At 39.0% G+C, this 22404-nt stretch overlaps 1 protein-coding gene across 1 annotated transcript in view; it reads left to right on the forward strand.

The window, feature by feature from the left end:
* The window catches only part of LOC126199248 (DNA polymerase theta-like), a 363755-nt gene that overhangs the window by 340516 nt on the left and 835 nt on the right, over positions 1-22404 (forward strand). The window contains exons 23-27 of the mRNA XM_049936047.1: positions 988-1177; positions 9653-9804; positions 9880-10024; positions 10131-10250; positions 14296-14513. Of these exons, the coding sequence (XP_049792004.1) occupies positions 988-1177; positions 9653-9804; positions 9880-10024; positions 10131-10250; positions 14296-14513 (825 nt within the window). The remainder of the gene's footprint in view (positions 1-987; positions 1178-9652; positions 9805-9879; positions 10025-10130; positions 10251-14295; positions 14514-22404) is intronic.

Below are 22404 nucleotides of genomic sequence, written 5' to 3' on the forward strand. Positions count from 1 at the left end.
TCACCTGATGCATGTTAGAATCTTTCACAAATACTCAATACTTACCTTGGTTGTCTGTAAAAGTAAAAATGCTATTAGTACTTACATAAACAGTATATTTTGACTCTGTTTCAGTCTTTTTATAAAGAAAAACATTGTAATAATGTTTTGCTTACTAGTTTTAACAAGAATGCACTTGTAGAACTAAATACCCTACTGTTTAGAATGATTGTTAATCATTTATCAAATGAACAAATGGATGCTTGTAACTTGAGATATGCTGTTGAAACTAGTTCAAGTAATTGTTTCGGTAGTCTTTTGTTACATCCAAAAAGAATTTATAAAATTGCTGTTAGTTATAGAAAAGAAACTAACTGTTCCCATGACTAGCTCTTACCTGTTGATATGCAAAATATGTATGCATACGACAAACTGACTGGCTGTTATTGGTATCATGATGAACAATAAAAATGAATTAACTTCTTTACCATTCACTTAGCTGACTCCAATCATCACTTCGAAGTTTACTGGATGTACACTTATATACTATTTGCAGTGCCGTTCCAGATCTTTATTCAGTCTCATCTAAAACTACAACAAATGTAACTCCTCACCCTTTACCACTTGTATCAGTTGTCTGATGTATGTAGAATGATAGCAATCGCCTGAAGCAGGGAAGGATCTCTTCAAGAGACTGGGGACTATTTTTCCTTTTTGCGGAGAAAAAAATTGATGTTAAGAATTATAATATTTATGGCACTTGAAACTGCACAATTTCAAACAGTTTCCTTTGTGTTGTCTCCATTCTAATTGGTAGCAATATTTATTTTATTATGGTAGTCATAACCACTTGGACTTCATAATATGAAAACTTTCAAGAATAACTTTCGACACATTGTACCAGAAATTGACTTTGTATTATCACAATATTTATTGATATTTTAAATCACACCATAATTTTAAGAACACAAAAGTTATTGATGTTACAATAATAATTTAATTTTTCAGACACTTTATCCACTCTTAAATTCAGACTCAGCCGAACGCATATTTGGTTGTTACATAACTCGCACTGCCACAGGAAGAATCTCTATGCATGAACCAAATATGCAAAATATACCACGAGACTTTGATGTTTCTGGCTGTGATGGAGAAAATTTGTCAATAAGCATGAGGCTAGCTTTTATTCCAAAGCCTGGTGAGTTGTTGTTGTTATTGTTTTTTTCTTTCTTTCTTTCTTCTTTTCAGATATTTTAGTGAACAATTATATTTTTATTGACAACTTTTAAATTTTTGTTGTTGTGTAACATCTGTAATTAAAATTGTGTGTTACACTGGTTGCAGCCAGGTCCACAGCCACCATAGGTTGTCTGAATGACATTTTACCATTCTGACTGTCATTGTCTGTAGCAAAATGTCTTACGTAAACTTTCTCCTGTGATGGCATTTTAAAGTGTTTGCCTGGAACATACATCATTCTAAAATATGGGTAGTAGGGTTTATATTGTTGAAGTAAATTCACAAAAGAGTGCTGCACTTTAAGTACACTCCATCACAATAGCTATACTTGGGTCAGAGTCCAGGAAATAATCAAATCACACATGTGACACTGTAACAGTAGGAAGTGGGCTTAATATCCAAATAAGTGATCCCAAGTTAAGTACAAACAAAAATGGTGGGCAAACAATAAAAGTACTACATCATACAATGAATCCCCTTACCTTGTTATTGTACTTGGCAATGAAAGGCTTGACACCAAGTCTGTCTAGTACAGTAGCTGTGCAGAATACAATTTAGGACAATATGGATGTTGTAGACTACATACAGTGACACTTCATGGCCAACTGGTCAGTGAGAAATCTGAATGATAATGCATATTCCATTCAGAAAGTGTTTTTGAGATAATCTTACTGTAAACTTCTATTAATATACAGAAAATAACAGATAGTTGCAGTTATGAGTTGTTACAATAATTAAAAAGTGATAAAATTTTATTATATGTGCATGTATTTGTAGATATATTACTCAAATGCGTTAGAAGTTCTATTAATTTCAGTACATAATAAAATACAAAACATGACCAACAAAAATTTTCCTTTCTTCTTCTTCATCTTCTTCTTCTTCTTCTTCCTCAAAATTGCTAAAAAGATGGGAGCCTATACACTAACACAAATCAGTGACTGTAGTCATAAATACAGTATGCCAAAAGTAGATAGGGCACGGGAATAAGATAACAACAATAACATAACATGCAAACATAGTTTTGTTGGCAAGACTTAAGAGTGAATTGTCCAAACTAATTATGTTTTCATGTTTGAGAACGCAACCAAAATAGCACACAAAATATAAACACTCATGTACCAGGAATAATATTATTTTATTAATGTAAACATTGTTGTTCTGCAGCTGCTAAAAGGTTTGGATGTCATATAGTTATGCAAAACAGAATGGCAAATTGTGCAACACAGAGTAAATGAACTTTTTTCAAGACTGAGCAGCACTGCAAGAAACAAAATATCATAAACTGATTCTTGAACAAGCTGAAGAGTGTGATTATAGCTGATTTTGGAATATCTTCATCTGCCACACCGCCATAGCCGGTCCCAATCCCTGTTGAGAAAGGAGGAGTGGGAGGAGTAACACCTCGTTAAAAAACCTTGGTTCACCTGGCCCAGGTGATAGTACCTTGTGAGGGCCCCTTGCTAGGGATACGGTGAAGACCTCAACGGCAGCGAAGGTGGAGAAGATGGACTTCGGTATGACGGAGCTGGCGGAAGAGGCACCTTTTCTCTTTGGGTACAAAAAGAGTACAAGTAGCGACTGAACCCCAGAGGCGCAGCTACAGACAGTGTCTGACTCATGGTGAGCAGCTGACTTAGGGCTGGGCATCCTACTGCCTATGTGGAAAGTAACGGGAAACTACCACGTTACATTCCCAAGCAGTACATGGTATGCCTCCATGTGAAAGATTCCGGAGTTAAAACTTCCCCTCATTCGGATCTCCGGGAGGGGAACACATTGAGAGTAGACATATTTGAAAGGAAGAAAGGGATAGTGAAGGGAGGAAAGATAAGGATTAGAACATGGAATGTGAGGACACTACTGCAAGCAGGAAAGCTAGAGAATGCAAAACAGGAGATGAAAAGGAACAGATTAGATACCCTCAGTTTGTGTGAAATGAGATGGGGAGAGAATATGGAGATAGAAAGTGGAGATTATAAGCTCTTTTACTCAGGGGAAATCAAGAGTGGTGAAAACGGAGTAGGAATATTGATTGGGCAAAAGTTGAAAAATAAGGTAATGAAGGTACAATATATTGATGGAAGACTGATGATGATATGACTGAAGGGTAGTTCAAAAGATTTGGTATTAATACAGGTATATATGTCAACCAGCCAGCATAGAGGTGAGGAAGTGAAAGAATATTATGAGAAAGTACAAGAACTCGTTAGGAAAGAAAATAGTAATGCCTGCGTTATCATCATGGGGGACTGGAATGCAGCGGTAGGTGAAGGAAGAGATGAAGATGCAGTAGGAAAATTTGGATTAGGAATAAGAAATGAGAGAGGTTAATGACTAATTAGTTTCTGTAAAGAAAATTCATTAGCAGTGGGTAACACGTTATTTGAACACCACAAAGGGAGACATTACACATGGATATCAAATTTGAATAGGGAAAGATATCAGTTGGACTACATCCTGATACAAAAAAGGTTTAGGAATTGTTTGAAGAATGCTAAAGCTTATCCAGGAGCGGATATAAATTCAGACCACAACCTAGTAATGGGAGAAATACAAGTGAAGTTGACAAAAGTCTGGAGAGGTAAAGCAAAGGAAAGACTAAACACAGAAAGACTCAAAGAGATAGGAAAGGCTTCAGATGTGGAAAACAGATTTATGGAAAAATGGCAAAGAGGTAGTGTTGATGACAAATGGATAAAAATGAGAGAAGGACTCATGGACTCTGCCAAAGAAGTACTAGGAATTAGAGTATCCCAAAGCACCAGGAAAGGATGAATAACAGAAAACATGTTGAAAAAGATGGAAGAGTGGAGAAAGTGGAAAAGTGTAGAAACTGAAGAAGGCAAAAAGAGGTACAGGAAACTGAATAATGAATTAAGAAGAGAAACTGAAGAAGCAAGAGGAAAATGAATGAAACAGAAATGCTACGAAATAGAGAAAATGGGGAAAGAGGGAAAGTATGAAATGGTGTATAGACTGGCTAGTAGGATAGTTTTTGAACATAAAAGAAAGAGGGATAACATGGAAACAGAAAGAGTGGATGGTACTCTAGCAGAAGAACCAAAGAACCACTGGAGGCTTTGAACAGATGGCAAGAATATATTGAATATCTGTATAAGAGGGATGAAATGCAAAGTGAAATTAAGGTTGAAGAGGAGCAATATGTACCGGAAAATGGAAAGGGATTTACCATCTTGGAAGCAGAAGTAGAAAAGGCGCTGGAGGAGATGAAGAATAGGAAGGCATGTGGAATTGACGATTTGCCAGCAAAACTGTGAAGAGTTTGGGAAACAAGGCACACCTCTGTAACGAGATATATGACAAAGGGGAATGGCTTGAGGACTTCATTGCAACAGTGATGATACCAATAGACAAAAAGAGAAACACTAAAAAATGTTAAGAGCACCGGACCATCAGTCTAATTTCTCATGCAGCTTAAGTCTCGTTGCTGAGAGTGTTGAATAGAAGGCCATATGGCAAGCTGTATAGAGGGATTGCAGAGGAGCAGTTCAGATTTAGAGGAGGAAAAGGAACAAGAGATGCTATTGGCCTGTTAAGAACTATAGGGGAAAGATATGTGAATAAAGGTAGAGAAATTTTTGCTGTTTTTATAGATTTAGAAAAGGCTTTTGACAGAGTTCAGTGGAACAAGCTGATGGATATTTTGAAGAGGAAAGGAGTAGATTGGAAAGAGAGATGACTGATACAGAATCTATATTTACACCAGAAAGTAAGGATAAGGATTGGAAATAAAATGTCAGAAGGAAGCAGCATTGGATGACGTGTTAGACAAGGTTGTTGCATTTCCCCGCTGTTGTTTAACGTATACCTTGAAGATATTATTGTGAAAAGCTTACATGGGAAAAGAGGAATATGTATTGGTGGAAAGAGAATAGAATGTATAAGATTTGCTGATGACATGGTGTTAGTGGCAGAAAGTGAGCGGACAGTGAATAACATGCTGAAAGATCTGAATGAAGCTTGTGTTGAATATGGGATGCAAAGAAACACAACAAAAACACAGAGTATGGTTATCAGTACAAGATGCAGACTGTCCAGTATTAAAATAGGACAATCTACCATTAGCCAAGTAAGTGCATTTAAATATCTTGAAAGCACAATAACTGAAAACTTGAGATGTCACCAGGAGTTGAAAACTTGAATTGCCATAGCGAAGGAGGCATTGAACAGAAAGAGGAAACTCTTATGTGGCAAATTAGATAAAGGACTAAGGAAAAGGCTTGGTAAATGTTTTGCCTGGAGTGTGGCACTATATGGGGCAGAAACATGGATGCTGAGACGAGAGGATGAAAAAAGGTTAGAAGCATTTGGGATGTTGATGTGGAGGAGAATGGAGAGAATAAGCTGGATGGAAAGAGTGAGTAATGAAAGAGTATTGGAAAGGGTTGTTGAGAGAAGATGTCTGCTGAAGGTTGAAAGGAAAAAGAACTGGTTGGGACATTCATTGAGAAGGGAGTGCTGCTATCAGATGCTTTGGAAGGATTGGTGGTTTGTGGGAGAAGACAGAGGAAGAAGGAGATAGAAGATGATAGACGACATTAAGGGAAGAGGAAATTATGCAGACCTGTAGAGGATGGCTGAAGACCTGACAGCCTGAAGAACTACCATTTGAAAACGAGCCTTTTAGCAGAGCACTGTTGATGATGATGATGCCACAGGAATTTATGTAAAGGCTTTTGTGCAGTCCAGCACATTAAACACAGCTGCACCATGTATCACCTAGTTTTAATCTCTTAACAGAGTACTGGTTATCTGTCTGGAATTGTTCTTGCATAAAGTGCATGACAACCACCACACGAGCACCACACGCCACATTTTTTGGGTATCAGGTGGAGCGGTGATGACCACGGAATGCTAGAAGGGTGAATAATACCTTCACTGAGCATTGAGTCAAATTCTGCTTTTGTGATAACAAGATAATCAGGAACTAAATGGACCTGGTGAGCCATTAGTCATTTTGATACAGTGCACATTTCTGTGACATAGCTCTCTTGGGGTGCTTGGTTGTCGTGTTATGGTTGGATACTTTTCAAGCAACTCAGTGTATTTTCTTTTTGCTGCCTATGTGGGCATGATACTGTGTGTCACTGCACTGAGTCAGAATCCAGCAGTCAGAAGTTCAGCAAAGTTGTTGACAAGTATCATGTTTTCCACATCAGTAGAAGATGACAATGCGTCAGGAAGACGGCCACCATTATGGGCTCTGTGATGTCAGGAACGGTGAAATTCCAGTTGGAGGCATGGTGCTGTCCCACATCAAGCTTAATATGTTGTGTAACAGAGTCTTTCCTTCTCATCCCATCCAATAAAGTGTCCCCGACTTGAGGTTCTGGGTGACTTTTCTATCCTGTACCCTTTTCCCTAAATCTCTCCAATCCTTTTCCTTCACCACTCTTCCTTCCCCTTCAGCTCTTCTGCCACAAGAAGCAGCCACTGGCTCCAAAAGCTTGTAAAAGTTAAATCCTTCTGTGTGTGTGTGTGTGTGTGTGTGTGTGTGTGTGTGTGTGTGTCCTGTCAGCCGCTTGGTGAGTAGATTTTTTTTAGCTGTCCATTTTCAATATGTTGTGTGCCTAAGTCTGTCTAGATGTTTGCAGCAGAAAGATGGAACAAAGTTGGTTGCCAACAATTGAATAAAGTCCGTGGATAAATGCAAAAGTCTAACCCAGCATCCACCAACAACTTTTGTCCAGTTGTCTGGTCGCTAGACACAGAATTTGACTGGAAACTAAATTCCATGCCTGACTGCTGAAGCCATTTGGGTAAGCGCAAGGTGAGGTGTACTTGCACCAGATATTGAAATTTCTGCTGATGAAGGTATATCAAATTGTCTAATTCGGCCTTGACAAAGTCGCACAATGTGACAGGCACCTGCCTCACCTGAAAAAAATGAGGGCGGGCGGACTCTTTCATGGCAAAGTGGGCCTGAAATAACTGGTGACAGAACCGAGCCCAGAGGAAAACAGAGACAAAAACTCAGAGCACAGGGACTCCAGTTGCTGATACAGAACTTGATCTGACACTAAATTTACCTCACCAGCAATGGAGAAGCCGAAAGCATTACACACATCTAATATGAACAGGTCTGTATTGCGACAAGGAAGGTGAGAGGGGGAACAACAGATTTGTAAGAGACAGGAGAGGAGAACTGACATATGATCGGAAACTGCTCTTTATTGTAGCTAACCAACTTCCATCAAACCTGTGTGGTTTGGGAGGGGGGGGGGGGGGAGGGGGTTGTTAGCAGCTCCTGTGTCCACTTGTGTTGTAGTGGTTTATTAAACACACACACCAATAAACAATTTGTTCAGGGAGAGAGTCATTGCAGTGGTAGAGTTTATGTCCATCGACACCATTGTGTTCGCCATGTTTGAGGAGCAGTTACACACTGAGCAATGTGACCTTTTTTTCAACACTTGTTGCAAACAGCCCAATGCTTAGGGCATGTAGCATGCTTATGTTGGATGAAGGAGTATGGGCAAGATGGAAGGAGGGCATGCAGCCACTGTCGTGATGTGGCCTGTTGCTGCTGGGCTGTAACCAATGCTGCCCCATGCGATGCTGAGTTGAAAGTTATACTGCTGCAGCGACTACTCCATCATCCTGAATACTTGCAGCATGCCTATCAGAGGCTGACTGAGCAACTTCTGATACCTCCCCCCACGTAGCTATCTGATCACCAGCACACTTCAATGGACTGTGCTATATTGAGCACATCCTTAAGCATCCGATTCTCATACTGAAGTGCTCTCTCTCTCTCTCTCTCTCTCTCTCTCACTCACTCACTCACTCTCTCTCTCTGTTTTTCTATCTGGGGCCAGACAAATAACACCAAGCATCATATGATCAGTGTGGGATTCATGATGGGTCTAGTGTAAAATTAGAATGATGGCTCAACCTGTGTAATTCTGCAGCCCAGGCTTTGTAATACTGGTTGTGGTGTTTCTCACAATGGTAAAATTGTACACGCTTCGCAATAAAATGCATCTCTCACAGTAATACGTTGAGAGAAGTTTGCACATTTCATCAATGGTAAGCTGGCGGGGCCCTCCAAAGGTGCAAGTTGGCACAATTGATAAATGTGAAGCAGCAGCTACACTGGTTGGCATCGCCCAAGCAAAAAACCTGGAAATGTTCACATAGAAATCCCAATCTTCAGCTGTTTCATCATATGCTGGAGAGAGAGTAACCTGTCATGAACATGCAGATGCCACTTGATAGAAGGTGGTGGTGAGAGCCCTCAGTTGATCTGCAAAAGCTTGCTGCTGAGCAATGATGTGTTGGCGTATTTCTTCCATCTAGATAATAGTTGTGTGACTGAGCTCTGACACTAACTTGCAGAGAAAACATAACCCTCACTTGTCGCCAAGTGTACTATAACAAAAACAAGAACGATTTATGGAACATAGTATTTTATAGAACAATATGTAAGATACAATGAAGCACAGGTTGTGCATAGCACTGAATACAGTGGCTGGACAACAGTGATACAGGTTACAGAATAGGTTCAGCACTCGTTTGTGATCGCTATATAATACTTCTTTGGCGGCTCACCAGAGTGTGTCAGAGGACTGACCCAGGTGGCCTCTATAAGTGCGACTGTGAACTGTATGGACGCATGATCTGTGGAACTCCATGTGTCATGAGTGAAGTACATCACATATATTCATTAATAACTTCACATAGTGTCATAATAATGCAATACTGGCCTTTTAAATGAGAAATTAATCTTGGTACTTGACCCAGCGTCATACATACAAACTGATGAGACATAGCATTATGACCACCTGCTTAATAGTGTGTCAGTCTGCCTTTGGAATGCAGTACAACAGCAATTCTGCATGGCATGAATTCGATGAGTTCTTAGTACGTTTTCTGAAGTATGTGGTAGGTACTCGTTGTCTATGGATAGACACACATATCTGTAAATAGTGGGCCATTGGTTTGTGGAGGCATCTGGTGTCCCGTCGTATTCCAGATGTATCCCATCGCGTTCAGTTCAGGTGACTTTACAGTGGTCAAGATTCAACGTGAGTTCACAATCATGCTCTTCAAAATACTGTAGCATAATTTCGATATTGTGACATGGACAGTTATCCTCCTGGAAGATGTTATCACCTTTGACAAAGCCCTCAAGCATGGTTATGGAAACTCGTTCTTATTACTAATTTACTATTATTTATGGCATACCTTTATATCGGAAGCCTTCTTGACTATTAGAGTTTATGGAAATACTGCCATCCTTAGATGAGAGAAGTATGGGAACAAAAAATTCTGGACTTTTGTTATTATGTTATAATTTTTGTATGATAGATCTATAAATGTGGTATTAATATTCCCAAATTTGTGATACAGGGACACCCTAATATTTGTAACTGGACATTTTAAATCTAAAAACTACATTTCTCAACAGGCAATGTATTCTTATCAGCAGACTACTCTCAGCTTGAGCTCCGTATTTTGGCACACTTATCAGACGATCATATACTCCTAGATATACTCAATTCAGACAAGGACGTATTCCGTGGGATTGCTTCTATATGGAACAAAATTCCAGAATCTGAGGTAAGCCATATATCAGTGGAATGAAACTTGTGGCCCCTCTATGATGGAAGTTGTCACATTTTATTTTTGTACCAGGTAACTGACAAACTTCGTCAACATGCCAAACAAGTATGCTATGGTATGATATATGGCATAGGATCAAAGGCCCTGGGAGAACAACTTGAAGTCAATGAAACTCAAGCAGCAGAATTCATGGAAACATTCAAAAGAGCTTATCCTGGTAAGACTTATTTGTTTAATGAAATATTTGTTGACAGTAATTCTGAGCCAATACATATCAGTGTACTGTTTTATTGATGATAGAATATAGTTGACAACTTTTTTAGGTGTCAGAAAATATGTCGAAGACACTATTAAGAAGTGCAGGGCAAAAGGCTATATTGAAACACTGCATGGGAGAAAGCGTTTCTTGCCAGCAATAAACAGCCCAAACCAAATTATAAGAGGTAAACACCTACAAATCATTAAATATCTTGTTGCTAATTTTCCATAATATTTAATATAAGTAATAATGATATATAAATGTAATAATTACCTTTATTTGTAATACTTGGTTAAGAAATAAAATTTTGTTTCATAGGCAGGTTATTATTTCTGTAACTAATGCACTCCCTCATATAATTTATTTAGGAACTATCTGCCATTTACACTGCAATACTTTAGGTGTACATCCATGTCATGATAGTTTCTGATACATCATGTTGCTATTATCAGATACTTGAAAAAGCGATGTTGTATGGCAGTACCAATTCCTTTACCCTGAAATGCTTCCACAACTGCTCTGAAGGCCACAACTTGTCTGTCTAGTTATCATATGAAACCAAGAGGTCATGAAGATGCTTAGACATTTAACTTATATTTGTTTAGACAAGGGCTCAAATCCCTATCCAGTTGATTCAGATGTTCTGCGGTTCCCAGTTTCACTGAATGGAGATGTGAGAATCCTTCTTTAAAAAGACTGTGGCTGCTTCTTTCTCTCGCCGTCTTCCATCTGAGCAAGTGCTCCATCTCTAATGATTTTCATCTTAACCGAAGAAATTATATCAATCTTAGTGAAAGCCAGTTCCCTGTTATTGATTGGTCTATTGGTGAAGAATGCTGCTGAGCTACTTCTCACCCCTCTTTCAATTCCTAATAGTTCCAAGAATATTTTTTTTTCTCTATGCAGATGTGCCTTGTTATACTGTGTCCCTGCAGCTGTAAGTTTCAGCCCTCCAGAGTCTCTTTAAAGCCAGAAAATAAATAATATGCAGTGATGCTAGATCTGATAGTATTTCCGTTCTTGGCGTGCACCCATGTGCTAAGATTGTAGCAGAGTCTTCCCAGTGCTCCAGCTTTCCCCACCACTGTGCTATTCTGAGCAGGTGTGCAAGTGAGATGGCTGTATGCTGAAGGCTGTACCCATTGTAAACTTAGGAAGACACTTTTGCAACACAGTGGGACTACTTATGACAGGCGAATACTGCAGTATACTTTTATAAGCAAGGTTTTATCATAAGCATTTATTTTCATCTTTTTATTTTTCTGCCAACACAGTTACTTTATTACTTAATTAAATAAGTAATTTAGGTAGTACTAATACAGTGAAGAGAACTCCACACCCTTTTTATTAAACAAAAGGTGTACACACAAGCATTTAATATTAACTTGTGATGTGCATAAAATTATACACATTTCAGATTTAGATTATGTACTTTCTCTGGAACTATGGTTCATGATACAATTAAACACATGGAGCTACACAGGTTAAAATCAGGTACTTATGAACATTGGTAGGACTTGACCACTTTCATAACATAAAAAAAAATACATTCGTGTGCCTTCATGCGTGCACGCACACACGCACGCACACGCGCACGCACACACACACACACACACACACACACACACACACACACACACACACGTTTAACTAAATATTGAAATAATTTTAGCAGCTTGTTTGCGAAGTCAAGGATATTTGTATTGGGTAACCATTTTATAAAAGTTTTGTAAAGTATTGGATTGAGCAGACAGGTCACTGAGCCAAGTGCTACACTTTACATTTATCAGATGAAGTCGTTAGTAATGAGGTATGAGGGCATGCTCTAAAAGTAGTGCCTCCAAGGTTGTTATTCTGTTCTCAGTATTGGTGGTGGAGATATTACATGTCATGCCTATTACTCAGTTGACTTTCCCATTTCACTGATGCAAGTTGCAACCCTGTGCTGCTAGAGGACTCAAAATTGTGGCACGAACGTGCAGAATAACGTGCTGTAATTGAGTTTCTAACCATTGAAAACTTGCCTCCAATTGAAAAGCTGTGTACGGTGATGATTGTAATGACATTGTAATGTGTGATGGTGGGTTGTTCGTGCTTGGATTGAAGGAAATTGTGATGCTAGTGACCAAATATGGCAACCAACAAGACTCATTAGACTCTGGTTGATGCACTCATCAGAGAAAATCATCAGATAACACACTCCTCTCTGGAAAGAGTGGTATATCACGTGAGCATGTACAGGCCATCATTGAAGAACTACAGTAGAGAAAACTGGTGACTGCCTCAAATGCGAACTCCTGGCTTTAAACAGAGGAGATTGGACATTGTCAATCATTTCTTTTGTGTTCTGAGTGTCGTCAACATTGTGACAGATGATGGAAGCTGGGTTCACCATTTTGACACCAAAATGTAATTCCACCACAAGGGATCACTGACACCAAAACAATTCAAGACTTTGTCCTCAGCAGGCAAAGTCATGCTCACAGTGTTCTGGGATGTTCAAGGTGTGGTGCATTTTTAGTGGAATGTAGAAAGACCCATGCCATCTGGCCATCCTGATTTAGGTTTTCTGTGATTTCCCCTAAATCACTTCAGGCAAATGCCGGGATGGTTCCTTTGAAAGGGCACAGCCGACTTCCTTCACCATCCTTCCCTGATCCAATGAGACCGATGACCTTGCTGTTTGGTCTCTTCCCCAAAATCAACCAACCAACAAACAAAGAGTACCTGCAGAGAACTGACAGTTGGTGGACGTTCAACATAAACATATGTAACATGTTGCAAAATAGACATAAATAGCCATTACTGAACAATTATATGATTGTTAAAAAATCAGTGTAAATATCTACATCCATTACATGACTAGGAGCATGCATATGGAATGATTTAAAATGTAATGACTACATACAGTTAATTGTAGACACAAAACTGATATTCACTGACAGAATCTTCAGGACATGTAATCCACAATGAAGAAGGTAGCTCACAAATCACTCATTTGACCTATACTTTAGAACTGCTGATCAGTCTGGGTACCTTACCAGATAGGATTAATATAAGAAATGGATAAAATTCAAAGAAGAGCAGCAGGTTTTGTCACAGATTTGTTTAGTAAGACTGAAAGTGTCATATAGATGCTTATCTAGCTTCAATGGCACACACTAGAAGAGACACATGCATCATGCTGTGGTTTATTGCTAAAATTCGAAAAGTATATGTTGTTAGACAATATATTCCTTACTGCTAGGTACATCTCATGGAAAAAATGGAGATGACACAGAGATTTACAAACAGTTGTTCTTCCTGTGCACCATTTGTGACTGGAGCAGGAAAGATGGGAAGTGACAGTTGACAGTTGTAAGCAAAGTGTGGATATAGATACATATGATGCTCATAACTAACCAAAATTTCTCTGATTGTGTTTTGTGCAATAGTAGTAAGTGGTTTGATAGTTGAGAAAAGTGGACTCCAAACCAGGTATCTACCAGCATCGCATGGATTTTTTTTATGATTCCCAAAGAACCTTGGAGTAAATATGAGGATGCTTCAATCAGGAAAATCATCGCTTGTTCCTTGGGTGTCTTGGTCAGTTAAACAACCAAACTTCAGAAATGTCACTGATGACCAAAACTAACTTGTAAGCTCTAACTGCTGGCCGGAGTGACCGTGCGGTTCTAGGCGCTACAGTCTGGAACCGAGTGACCGCTACGGTCGCAGGTTCAAATCCTGCCTCGGGCATGGGTGTGTGTGTGATGTCCTTAGGTTAGTTAAGTTTAATTAGTTCTAAGTTCTAGGCGACTGATGACCTTAGAAGTTAAGTCGCATAGTGCTCAGAGCCATTTGAACCATTTTTTACGCTCCAACTACTAACCCTTCCTCCTACCCTCCAACCACTCCCATTACCCCTCACTCCCTCCATTTCTCCCACTTTCTCTCTCTCTCTCCCTCTCTCCCTCCCCCGTGTCCCTCTCCCCTACCCCTCAGCAGCTGAAGAACAAAACTCCCAACCATGTTGTATCAAACATTTTAAACAATAAATATATTCCTCTTGTGTCATTTTCTCATGGTCACCTGTTATTGTGGAATATTAATGAACAGTCATATCACTACAAAATTATTTGTATAGCAAAGATAATTTAAATATTTCTTCAGTTTTGAAGTGATAAATTGATTGCTACACGAGACATGAATGAGTAACAATTTTTAAAAACATTAAATTTTGCTTTCAGCTCATGCAGAACGACAAGCTGTTAATTCTACCATTCAAGGATCAGCTGCTGATGTTGCAAAGAAAGGGATGGTGCTTGTGGAGTCAAGATTAGCTGCATCACTTTCCCATAATCCATCTGTGGTGACTAGGGCACAAGATCAGAGGACCAATAAACTATGTGTTACAGCACCTAAAGCAGAATTAATTTTGCACTTGCATGATGAACTCTTATATGAGGTAATAAACACTCAATGAAAAGTGGATCTCATTAACTGTCTAAGTGTTCTTAGTACTCCAAGAAAGGGAGACAGAAAGAATGGAGAAAAAGATGAAAAGCAACAATTAAATCTATTTTTAACTTTTAACTGCTGTATTTACTAGTGCAGTACAATAGCATATATTCAGATTCTGAAAGATATTTCCATATATTTTCATATTTTCTCAAAATTTTGAGTTATCATTGTTAACCTATTTTTATTTCCTGATATTCCTTCAAGAACACACACATTACAATTGTTGATCCTTACATGGTATGTAAAAAACACCAACATTGCCCAATTTATGTGGAATACTAAATTGTTTATTTTTCAAGAGGGAACACGTGTGCCGAAATGTGTAGTTAAAGCCCATTGGGGCACCCAAGTTTCTTCACATTGTATTAGGTATCCTAATTGATTGTGGAAATGATTAGCTGTCAGTGTGAGATGCATGCATGAACTGTGTATGTTTAAGAATTATTGTACTGTTGGAACGGTAAACTGATAATTTTTTCAAGAAGAAATCAATGTATATGAATTCATAGTTCGAGCACTGTGGGATGTCAAAGTTGGAAAAACACTCAGATATGATGATGAATGTGTATTCCATGTCTAATTTAAAATCCTAATAACAGCATCACATCATGCTGAGACTGATGCACATGAAGAAATAAGTGCAACTTTGAACTAGGTATTTCAGTCACAATATGGATTCATGCCACAAGGCTCCCTTCCAATGTTTCAGTAGCAGCTCACATCATAGTAGCCTACAAATAATAGTCAAGAGTGGTAAGATCTAGTGACCACAAGGGCCAAGAAACAGGTCTGCCTGTACTCTGAATGTGTTATCCTGAAGGTGCAGCACATTGTATCGAAGTGAAGTGGAGTGCCATTACTTTCCAGCCACATTACCTGATGAACCTGTAGTGGCACATCTTTGAATAGGATAGGAAGAACACCCCCCCCCCCCCCCAGTTAAATGAGGTACATTGGCCCTGCTATACGGCCAGATTATCTGAATGTGTTATCCTGAAGGTGCAGCACATTTGTATCGAAGTGAAGTGGAGTGCCATCACTTTCCAGCCATATTACCTGATGAACCTGTAGTGGCACATCTTTGAATAGAATAGGAATAACATCTCCCAGTTAAATGAGGTACATTGGCCATGTTAATCTGGTTGAGATTATATACTGCCAAATTATCTGTGATAAATACTCTCTGTCCACGCAGTTACTCTGAATCCTATGTTGGTTTTTTTTAGCTGATTATTGCACAGAATTTTGTCCACCCAAATATGAGTGTTGTGTGAGTTCATGCCATCCTGAATCAGCATACCTTCATTGGTGAATAGCACCAAAGTTGGATAGTGACATTACAATATGCAATGCTGTAAATACCATTGCACAGACTGTAAATTTCATTGGTAGTCCCCCACTACTATTGCCTAGACTTTCTACAGATGGTGTGGATGTGGTAGTAGTTTGCAGACAACACTCCAAATTTTGGCATGACATATCCCAACAGTTCAGCCATTCAGTGAGTGATGGTGGATGGTTCCTTTTCAAAGTACCTAAAAATGTCCACCTCAATGGCAGTTACCAAGTGTGATGGAAGGTCCACTTCAGCCTTTGTAACAGGACTAGACAGGACTTCAGAATAATTGACACAGTATACTGAAAGTCTTCCATGCACACACTATTCTTGATGGAAAACTTTTTCACATACATCCTCACAACAGCTCTACTATTGCCATTGACATTCATAAGTCTGTCTCCAGTCACCTGCCCAATGCAGAAAGAAAAATGATATTCATAACACCTTCAGAATACTGGGAATTTGACAGTGCTTCACAGCCATGTTTTTACCATTACCAGTATTTCTTCTTTCTTGTACAGTAGTTCAAAGCATGAATCTAATACTAGGCCAAAGAAAGACTCTAGAGGTTTAACATTAGCGCAGTGGGGTGTTAAGTACATGAGTACGCATGTATTCAGCAGCCTGCCAGAGTATATTAATTGTCTTTTGGGTAATGTAATAGGGTCAATGATTGATTTTGTGAACTTTTTATTGGGCAGCTACTTCAACTCCACTGAAGAATATCTTCACAGAAACCGTTAAAATTAATGTAGTAGGTAATGATATAATTAATATTAGCACCGTAACATGACAATCTTTTATAAAGTTAAGTCATTTGATTGCATTGCACTTAAAAATAAAATGTGCAGTTGACAAAACAAAACTTTTCACATGTCTTCATAAGTTAAGGTACCTTCGGTTGTGTACGGCTTGAACCAGTGGGAACATAACTCATATTGGCAACAGAAGTGGCACCATGTGTAGTGCACTGTTAGCAATGTGTTTTTTCCCTTTTTATCGTAATGATTTTACTTATAGAACTTTTCTATTTTCTGTATTTGCAAATAATTACCACATATTGTTTTATGTATACACTGTAACACTTACTTTTATCTGTTTGAAACACAAAGATATTTCTGGCCCTAATATACAAATAAGATCACCACTGTGTAGCTACTTGATAGCCACGTGACAGCATTCGAGGATCTGGATTTCCACAGAAGTAGAAAGGTTCATGTTCCCTTGATACCATATTTTTTACATTTATTGGTGTATTGCAAGCGTAACATGAATATATTCAACGTATGCTGAACATGATAACTCACTGTGTCACAGGTGAGTATATAATAGACATCATTTACTGCCAGGATGTCTCAGCATATGCAGGCCATGAGAGATAGCTTCCTGACACTCGTCCAGTATAATGTTTTCAGTACGGTTTCCCAATGAAGTGATCCAGTTGCAGCAGGACCATTCACCAGTTTACATGAGTTGAATCATTCAGCCATGGTTTTCACAACAAGCTGATGTCAACCTGATTAATTGGCATGTTTGAGTGCCAGATGTGAACCCCACTGAAAATTTGTGGGCTAAAATGAAGCCTCACATGAACTTGACGCTAGCCAACACCAGTCCCCAGACCTGGTGTCGAGACCTGGTGTCGTACACATGGGAGAGTCTCGCAGACAATGGAATGTATTTCCAGAGACAGCTCAAACAAGTTAATTTGAATAGAACTAGAAATGACATCCTAATATGAGACAGTCAGTCAGAAAAAAACACTTAATGTTGTCCAATATCAGAACAGGTAAACCCTAAAAAATAATCTCCTCTTCCCTACTGCCTCTCCAACATTTTCTGCGCCAAAGAAGTGCAGTCAGGACATGCAAAAGCTCTTTTCCATTTAGGATTATTACATGTTTAGTGACTTCTTCAGACTGCACGTACAACGCATTGTCCTGAATTAAATTTGTGTCAGACTGTAATTTTTTTTTTTTTTTTTCCAAGAACAGATTTTGTCTCTTTTGACTCTGCTACAACTTTCATATCTTTGAATTGTTTCAAACATTCCCTATATGATGACAATGTTATCCACTTAACAGATTCAGAACATGCTAATTTTATTAGATCATGTTGCCTTTGATGTGGCTTCCTGATTAGGACACCAGTTTCATCTTGTAAGTACACCAGGTGTACTGCAAAGTCATCGTCTATGCTGTCCCATGTTCCAGAGGTCAGTCATAACATTTTCCATTGTTAGTGTTGTCAAATAGGCTGCTCCAAATAACCTCATAATCAAAAAAGAGGGTGCTACTTGGCCTGGGTTACTTGCCCACCAGGTTTCTATTTCTCAGGGATAATGTGTTTTAAATGGCCCCATGAATTCTGGACAAGAAGCTGTATCATATGGGGAATACAGTGATATAGAGATGATGTGTTCACTGTCTTCTTTAGCTTGGTCTATCACACAAATGTAATATAATATCCATCAAGTATTAGCACAACAGAATCCTCACCAGGTGGCGTCACAATGTTCACAAAATTGTCAGACAAATTAGCAAAAATATGAGTCTAAATCCAGCTACTATGGTGCAAGATGAAGTTACCCTAATATGAGATACCTTGTCTTAATGTGTGGTATAACTGCACAATGGGATAGCTATGGTAGTACATATTAGGAATAATCCATCTTACATTAGAAACCTAGACTCATACTGCTTGATTTGAAGGTCAGTTCATTACAGACTCGGTGAAGAATATAGTTATATGAATATTGCAATAGCTACTCAAAAGCTCCTGCAAGCACATACACCCAAAAAGCTTGAAAGTGAACTCTTCTAGAATCAAGGATTTTTTACCGTATCCATCTCTGTAACAGTGTGCTCTCCACCTCAGGTGCAATGAGACCTAAGTTCTGATACCTCCCAACAGAGCTGAGCACTTTCTTCAGTCAGTATCTAACTTTCTCCCGTTAGTGAACTGTCGTGTAATAAGCACCTTTCCTTTATGTTCAAAATCATTTTCAGTAATAATAGTATCTTTTGGGTAAATTATAAACAATGTCAAATCAAAACATAAATAGCCATTTTCTCAAAGCACATTCTAATAGCAGTAAGGCAAATAGTGGTGCATTCCATCATCTGGCTTCAGAAGTTTCATACCCGAAGACCAATAACATCATTGAGTTCTATTTCCCTTACTTTTCCACTGGAAAACCATGTTCTAGGTTTACACTGTTAGTCAGCAGGGTGTGCAATTTCGTACCTGCATACGTCTTTCGGATCATTGTATACATCTAACCAAATTATAATAAATATTGTCTGACAGAATTGAAACATTTTATTCAGAACCACTGCATTGGATAGTTGTACCCCCCACCCTCCTTCTAGACCACCAATCGAAATTATTTACAGTTTTTGAACATATGTCACATCAAACAAAAAGAAGATATATTTTGCATTACATTTGCATTCCAATATTATACAGATTAATTTTCTATATAGCTGAAATTATGTCTTTTGGATAAGTATTTTACACTATGAACAGAAACTGCTGGACCTTAGTCAAGTTCACAACTTGTTTCTCCATGCCCTGTGTTACTGATTTAGTGAAATGACACAACCACAACATTTCTTATTAATACATATAAATAAAAGACAATAATATGAACTATTTATGCAGAGGCTAATCTTTTTATGTAATTGTAATGAATTGTTTTGGTATGCAACCATTGTAGTGTGATGTTTTTGTTTATAACAAATTTCTCTTTTGGTTTAACAGTATGTCACATAGGCCCATTGTACGGCTGTCTTTATTCTCCGCATATGGCCTGTCATAAGTGAAAAGTGTATAATCATAAAAATTTCTTATGATAAGCACTATATAAACTTTAATAACATTATGAATATAATAGAGGGAAACATTCCACGTGGGGAAAAATATATCTAAAAACAAAGATGATGTAACTTACCAAACGAAAGCATTGGTATGTTGATAGAGACACAAACACAAAATTCAAGCTTTCGCAACCCACGGTTGTTTCATCAGGAAAGACGGAAGGAGAGGGAAAGACGAAAGGATGTGGGTTTTAAGGGAAAGGGTAAGGAGTCATTCAAATCCCGGGAGCGGAAAGACTTACCTTAGTGGGAAAAAAGAACAGGCGCGCGCACACACACACACACACACACACACACACACACACACACACACACACACACACACATCGATCCGCACTGCTTCTGTCTGTATATGTGCACATGGATATGTGTGTGTGTGTGTGTGTGTGTGTGTGTGCGCGCGCGCGCGCGCGCGCGCGCGTGCGAATGTATACCTGTCCTTTTTTCCCCCTAAGGTAAGTCTTTCCGCTTCGGGATTGGAATGACTCCTTACCCTTTCCCTTAAAACCCACATCCTTTCGTCTTTCCCTCTCCTTCCCTCTTTCCTGATGAAGCAACTGTGGGTTGCGAAAGCTTAAATTTTGTGTGTATGTTTGTGTCTCTATCAACATACCAACGCTTTCGTTTGGTAAGTTATATCATCTTTCTTTAATAACATTATTCATATTAGTATTAATTGGTTGGTAAATACTTTATTGGACTTGTCATTTTATTGTGATTTTTTTCTAGTATTCTTTCATCAGTATATAATTTACTTTTAGGTGCACTCAGAACTTTTGCCATGTGAGTCTGCTGCCTTTTAGCACTTGGCCATGAAGTGTACTTAATGATGCAAGATTTCCTGAAAGTGGTTGCACAGCCATCTGCGGCTCAGTTGTTCCAACCTTCCTACCAGCATACATCTTACTTAGTTTATACAGCCACCTCATTCATCAGTTATGTGTAGCTCAATCCAGCCTTCATTCTCCCAGTTCAATTTATACATATAAAACCTTTGGCCTGTAGCGTTACAAGCTCTGGCTAAAGGATAGCAGCAATAGCATTTTCAATTTCCTTCTGTAGCTCTTCCAGAGTGTGAGGATTATTTGAGCACACCTGATGCTTCAATTTTCTCCATAGGTAAAAATCACAGGGAGAGAGAGTAGGTGATCAATGTGGCCAGGAGACTGAACTTCCTATGCTGATTGTCCTCTCATCACACAACACGTCATATGCTTGTGACAGGTTTGTCAGGGTGATGTGTATGTGATTTCTCCATCTTCCTGAAAATACCATACTGTCATTTGTTTACTGTGAGTTGATCTACATATGGATTAAGCAGATTCCAGACATAGCAATTAGTGTTAACACTTTTATGGCCCAGGTATTGTTTTGTTGATACGTCTCTCTTCACTTGCGTCTGGCTTCCAACTCCGTCCACCAACACCTTGCTGCCACTTCGAGAAACAACTTAATGCTGCTATTGCATTTGAGGGCAAGGTAAAAAGGAGGAAGAGGGATACTGGAGGAGAGGGTGTAAGTACACAGTGATGAGTGAAGTTAGGGTCATGAGGCAGAGGTGGAGGTTGGTGTGGGGCAGATGCTAGCTGTGATTTGGGCAAGTAGGATTATAGTATCAAAGCATATGTTGCAAGGTTAACTGTAATTCAGAGAAGCTTTTGTTTGGCAGAAGGACCAAAGTGGCACAGGCTGTGAAGCAGCTATGGAAATCAAGTATGTTGCACTCAGTGTAGTGTCCTTTCATTGGGTAGTCAGCTCTGCTATTGGCCACAGTTTAGAAGTGGCCATTCATTCAGCTGGACATAAGATGCTATACAGAAAACACAGCAGAGCTGGTATATGAAATGACTGCCTTGTAGGTGATGCTACTGCTTATAGTACAGGATAGAATAGGATAGGATAAGATAATCCTGTGGCGAGACTGGAATAGGATGTACTTTGGATTGAAGGGCTTGGGTAGTATCAGACTAATCTAGATTGTTGGTCTTCTGCAGGGGTAAGTGTAATGATGGATTAGGACACTACATAGATTTAGTGGATAACAAAATACCACTTTTGGATGACTGGGCAGGATGTCGGGCAGGTTGTTCCTCATTTACACACACAGTGGTAAGTAGTCAAAGTCCTGGTCATGGATGTGGTTCAGTTGTTCCAGTCTCTGATGATACTGAATGATGAGGGGAGTGCTAATTTGCATCTTAGTTCCTGGGGATGATCACAGGCTTAGGGCATTTGTGCATATGTCTCTTGAAATTACCTATGGACTCTTGTATGGTGGTGCCTGTCTGTGGAGTCTTCGTAAGACCTTAGGATATTGTGCAATAGATTGCATGTCACTGCAAATGTGCCATCCAAGGCTGGTCAGACTGTATGGGAGTGACTTTTTGATGTGGAGGGGATGGCATCTATCAAAATGCATATACAGTTGATGGCTTGATATGGACTGAGGTGTAGATGGAACAATTAAAAGGGTGGATGGAGTCACTGCTCAGAAATGTGGCACATATGAGCTGAGGCTCTCTTGGTATTCTGGCATGTCTAGTACAAATTTTTATTGAGCATAGAGTCTTATTAACATGTCACTGTTCTTGCTGAAGTCATATGGTGAAATGTGACTT

Source organism: Schistocerca nitens, chromosome 1 (genome assembly GCF_023898315.1).
Source record: "Schistocerca nitens isolate TAMUIC-IGC-003100 chromosome 1, iqSchNite1.1, whole genome shotgun sequence".
Classification (NCBI taxonomy): domain Eukaryota; kingdom Metazoa; phylum Arthropoda; class Insecta; order Orthoptera; family Acrididae; genus Schistocerca; species Schistocerca nitens.